The sequence below is a fragment of the Olea europaea genome, chromosome 15 (assembly GCF_002742605.1).
Source record: "Olea europaea var. sylvestris chromosome 15, O_europaea_v1, whole genome shotgun sequence".
Lineage (NCBI taxonomy): Eukaryota > Viridiplantae > Streptophyta > Magnoliopsida > Lamiales > Oleaceae > Olea > Olea europaea.
The window spans coordinates 22511623-22517622 of NC_036251.1; the positions used below are offsets into that span (position 1 = coordinate 22511623).

Here is a 6000-nt window from a genome sequence, read left to right on the forward strand (position 1 = left end):
GGGGTGGCATGGTCGTTCGAAATTTTTTACGGTCAATGGTATATTCGATTCCGAGAAAATATAATTATGCATCAAATTCTGTATAAACGATCAAATTCCTAATGATAAGCATTCTCTTTATTACTTTAAATTTGTAATCTAACTTTTCACATACATAAGCTAAGCTGCATTTAGTTTCTCATAGTTAGGTCATTCTTATAACTTTTTTATTTGATTGAGCTGGCGAATCCATAGGCCAGGCGACAATGGTTTCATAAGAAATGAATTAAAAATTTCTATTTAGTTCTAAAAGGGTGAAGCATATAACAATTATTATTATTATTATTATTATTATTATTATTATTATTATTATTATTATTATCATCATTATTATTTTAACATTTGAAAAGGAAAATGCTCCGTTAGCTACGGTACATGGCAAATTATCCCAAGGGTGCCCTAAAATTCCTCCAACGAACTGTATTATGGAATCATCCTCAAATATCTCAAACAGAGTAGGCATATGCCAACCGTCAATACCTCCAAAGTTATAGACAGAACACCGTGTGGAGAGACCCAATATTGAGTGAAAAATATCGCGACTCCGATCTTTTCAATAAAATGATCACACAGTAGATCAACAAAGTTCAAAGTGATGTCTCTATCCCATTCAAGTTTACCACTACAATATCAAAGTGAAAATGATTTCAGAACATAGATATCATTTAATCTTGTCTCATGCAACATGATATAAGTTTTCTTTTCTTTGTAGATATCTTTATTGAAGCGCACACGATAGTCTAGTTTATTTTGTTACCAAATTACTACTTTTCTTTCTGGAGTCATTTGATCCATCATCTTTGTGAAAAAGATGAAGAAGTGCACCCTGCCAAAATTGAGCTTAATTACCCCACCCTTCTCCACGTTTTGGTAGAAAGATTTGTACTATACACCCAGATGTAATTTGTGAATAAAATTGTCTTTGCTTAGCTGAGGGTTCTTTTTATATTTTTTTAAATATTATATTTATATAAATATATTGAAATATTTTCTGCTATCAAATGAACCCTATGACTTTTAAAGCCCAAGCGGATCATAATTTTCTCACACAGTACATTTATCACATTAAAATGTAATAATTTTAATTACTGTACAAAAATAAGAATTCATCCGATTGGCCATCTATTATGTTCGAGTTTCAATTGATTTTTATGCTGTTTTCATGTTTCAAGACGAGTTAGAGTATTGGATGGTATTGTTTAAAAAGTGACTACAAATGTGATAAATACGTGTTTTAATCACATTAATGAACATTGTCTCATTTACTTGAAGGCACATTTCAACTCAAAAGATATTATTTCTTACATTATTAGTGAATACATGGCACGCGAATTTATTAAGTTTCCAGCAACATGACGACGATGGAGTGTCAAGGCATTGAGTTTTTAACTTCCAAGAACAAATTTTTTCATCTTTCCCTCTATAAAATCTAGTTATGTATTCAGCCCTATTTGATTTAGTTAAATATGATAAAATCCTCCTCGAATTTCTATCCTTCAATTAGGTATGGAAGTTTTATGTTTGGAATTAATGGTTTTAATGTTTATATTTGATTCTCTGCTTCTCATTTGCACTCAAATTTGTTTCTCATCATTAAGGTTTGTGTTGTAATTGTCGAGTTATAATTGAATTTGGAGCTATGTTGCCTGCATTGAGTGAAAGTAAGTGAAGTATGTAATTTGTAGTATGTATTGTACTGTTGTAAACCGTCAGTAGGCATAAGATAATGTCAGAAGAAGACGCTCAAACGCGAATTGGTAAAACTACCACCCTTGGAGCACTTGATTCCGCTCGAGTGATATTTTGAGCGAGAAAACTCTAACTTCCATCCTTTCAAAAGAAAAAAAAAGAAAAAAAAAAAAAGAATGCAAATAGTGCAACAAATGGGCTACAATTGTAGGCTGTAGCAGGGTATTAAATCATTTTCTTTAATATTATGTTTTAAACAAATTATAATTTAATTTTTGGTCCCACAATACAAACAGATTCTGCCGTTGAGTGTGCACGTGTAATGCAATTTTAGAACCTAGTAATTACTCTATTTAGTTAATGCATAATTATACTCATAGATAATTATAACTAGAATAATGTTATTCGAGTGGTGATTAGTACCGATCTATGTGGCAGTGATTTCAAAATCATGTAAATTTGTTTTAAGCGCCAAGGGAGCCGAATAACATTATTAAAAAACTTTTATATCTAAAATCAATTTTTTCAAGGAAACAACTTTTTTTTTTTTGGGTAATTAACTGTGTGGAGCATTTTTTGAGATGGACAACTGAATCTAATAGAAAACTTCTCAATACATTGCATGCATTTAACGAAATTGGGTAGCCAAGATATTATTGTGGGGAGCTCGGTGGTCGACAACGTTGACATAGGGCTAAATAAATCCTCGTAATCGGGATCCTGACTATCAAAAAGATGACTAGTATCTTAAACAGAAAAGTCAGAGGGACAGGGTTGGAGACAGGCCAAAAAACAAGGCGCCCACATGGCACCCCCCTATTGGCCTGTCTCCAACCCTGGTCAAAAAGCAAGGTTCCTCGTAATCGGGATCCTAACTATCAAAAAGATGATTAGTATCTTAAACGGAAAAGGCAGAGGGACAGAGTTGGAGACAGGCCAAAAAACAAGGGCGCCCCCCTATTGGCTTGTCTCCAACCCTGGCTAAAAAGCAGGGTTCTATCGTAAAACTAATGTTAAGATTGGCTGTTTATTTTGTGTATGTCGACATCACGTACTTTCAAATTTTAACAACACTATTAAGCAAGTCATAAAAGGTTAGACAAAAGCTCGACACAACCACGATTAAAAGTCAAGGTTTTGAAAAATTTAGGAGCTGTTCTCTTAGTGTTTGAATTTTTAATTTTGAGTTTTGAATTCATTTTGGGATTTGGATTTTAAGTGTCTGTTTTGAAATTGTTGAAATCACGTTCTTTTTGTCATTTTGAAAAAATGTTTCATAAAACTTGAAAATCCAAAACACGTTTCTTTTCCATTCATTTTCCCTTCTCCATCCAACACCGCCATCTTCTACCTCACAAACCGACCAACACCCACACCTAGACCACCAAATCCCAGCATCACTCGTTTCCCCTCACCTTTGCGGAGCCAAACTTGGGCAAAAATTTTCGCACAAGAGCTTGAAATTGCAACATTAATTCATCAAGTTCTAGGGGAGATTGGGGTTGACCTATGGCTGGACAAGGTGCGCCAGGTGAAGAGGAGTTCAACCCATGTGTTCTGCAACCATGGGTCAACCGAACGGCACTGGAATCTGCAACATTACGATTCTACTGGATGGGCTTCCTGCTGGGCCAATATTTTTGGGTTTAATTCAGATTTTTGAATTGTTGTTTGTGGTAAATTGGATCCATGGTTGGGGTCGGTTTGTGATGGGCAATCGACCAGTGGTGGTGCACGACCTTGGGTGTCGCCGGAGGTTGAGATTCCAGCAGAAGCAGTTTGCTCCAGATCAGTTTTTGAGGATAATTTTTCATCGATTTTGGCTTATGTTTGGTTTGTTGTTTGTGTGGTAATTGAAGAGGGGATTGAGGGCTTCACATTGGTATGTAAATCCGGTGGTTTTGGAGGAGGTTGGCCGGAATTTAGAGGGTCGGAAAGTGGCGCTCCATTGAGTTGGCAGAAGACACTTGGGGAAAATGGCAGGGCGTTTTCCGCATTTTCGAACTGGGTCAGTGTTTGTGAAGAAAACGCTCAAAACGTGATTATTCTCGTTTTCAATTTTCTTCACTTTTTTTTCTTTTTTTTTTTCTTTTGAAAATTTGTTTTTGAAAACGGGAAAGAGAACGCGTTTTCACCGTTTTGGAAAATCGAAAACAGAAAACTGCCAAAAAACGGTAAAGAGAACAGACCCTCAGACATTCATATACGAAGATAATAAAATATTACAATATGGTTCGAGATTGTGAAAACCTATAGTCACAATACACAAGTCTTATTAGATATCCCGAGCACATAAAGTATATTTAGAACCTAATAAAGACATGATTAAACATTATTCTCAACAAGGATTTAGTTCTTTGTCTATCATTAACTTATTATTAGTTACTCGATTAATTTTCCAATCGCCGAACAAGGTACTCTTTAAAGTTGTATAGGGCTGAATAGCTACAAAAAGTATACCATTAACATCCCCAAGTCCATTGTAATTGGGCCACCCTTCTGAATGAGCAACTACGAGGCCCATTAACAAGTTCAGAATATTTGTAGCCAAAATTTTGTTTGGGAAATAGAAGGGAGAAATGAGGTTGAAATCGGCAAATATGTATTATGGACTTAAATTCTATTTTATTTTCATTTGAATTTCTCTTTACAGTTTACACGACTATAGGAATTTTTTCCCCATCACAATCCAATTTAAAAGAAACTAAGGGGTTTCGATGCCCAAGGAATAGTCATATCCCTTTATAAAAATATTATCTTTCCATATCTAGTTATGTAAGAATTAAATTCGCACATTTTCATCAGTCTTCTCTAATACGTAGTACCACATCCTATCGGTCCCCCCTCAGTGGATGATTTATTGGTCCCTCTTCATCTAATCATGAAGGATCACAAGATCGATTAAGACCTAATTCTGCTTCCTCAAAACAAGGAGTACATCACTCATGGGTGACTCAAAGCAATTCAAGGATCTTAGACAAAATTGTTAAAAGGGGCCTTTTTGAAAACTATAATTTTAAAAAATAATGAAGTAGATGGGAATTCCATTGGTGTTGGAGATTTTAAATGAAATCAATACATGTTGATTTTTCTATCATAACTACTGACACCGATAACATTAGTGATCATAGACACACCTTTGTTAATGATTAATAATGAAAATGTCATCGATAATGTTGTCGAAAAGCATCAATCGTAGTTCAATCGCCGATAGAAAGTTGCAACTCGCTAAATTTTTCAACCTATTTTATTTATAAGTTAGTAGCAAATAATTTAAAATATCTTTTTGTTTTTATTATAATATTATCATCTCGTAATTTTTTTTATTATAAATCATTTATAAATGGTCAAAATTTATGTTCAACGACACATTTCAAAGTATCATGGATGTTTTCCATTCATTTTTATATAATTTATAAATTATTCACAAACGGGGGTCTATGCACAATCTATTAATTACCGTCATGTCTAGTCGATGTGAGATTTTGAAACAATTTTATCATTTATTTAACCCAAAAGTTATACTTCTCATACTTCGAATCACTCGGTCTTGCTATTTAAATCATTTGCAAAACTTTTAGATGAATGATTAAAAAATCCTTTCGGACAATTAATAAAACACTCACACACATAAATGTAACACATTAAATGACCCTCACAAAATTCGACTTTGATCGCTCAAGCATTCTTCTTCTATAGCAGTGTTTAACAAGGGGATGTAACAAAATTAATGTAAACATTGCTTCATTTGATCAATTTGGACACACTTAGCCATCCAATCAATAAAAATTATCCGTCGGACAAATATATATTCCGTAATATGTTTGCTGATAGCGTGACAATGAACATGGTGCAATTGAAGACACCAAGCAAAACGACGTAGCAGAGAGTAACGTGGATGTTGTCAAATGCTGTTCCTTAATTTCATTTTCACTTGACGTGATGCTGGAGAACATGTGGTCTTAAGATATTGTCACCATCGTGCTATAGAAATTCTTTGTTTATTAATTAATTTCATATTTTTTAATTATATATTTTTGGATTAAAGTAAATTAACTTTTTGAAGTTATTGCACTTCGCGAGGGGCTGATGTTGGGCAAAGACAATTATCCGAGAGTGTTATGCTCTTTAAAGTGTTTAGAGTTTGAAACTTTTCTACATGAAAATCTTTTGGGAAAAATTACTTTTAAATACACACACACACACACTAAACAAGCAATATTTTAATTATAGGTGAATATTGAATGCTTCGATTCTAGTTAATATAGTCCT

General features: G+C 33.8%; 1 protein-coding gene across 1 annotated transcript in view; it reads left to right on the top strand.

Annotated features, from left to right (window-relative positions):
* The first annotated feature begins 1545 nt into the window (after positions 1 to 1545).
* The window catches only part of LOC111411396 (probable receptor-like serine/threonine-protein kinase At4g34500), a 12083-nt gene continuing 7628 nt past the window's right edge, over positions 1546 to 6000 (top strand). Inside the window, exons 1-5 of the mRNA XM_023041931.1 lie at positions 1546 to 1637; positions 1753 to 1834; positions 2640 to 2764; positions 3109 to 3372; positions 3454 to 3736. Of these exons, the coding sequence (XP_022897699.1) occupies positions 1546 to 1637; positions 1753 to 1834; positions 2640 to 2764; positions 3109 to 3372; positions 3454 to 3736 (846 nt within the window). The remainder of the gene's footprint in view (positions 1638 to 1752; positions 1835 to 2639; positions 2765 to 3108; positions 3373 to 3453; positions 3737 to 6000) is intronic.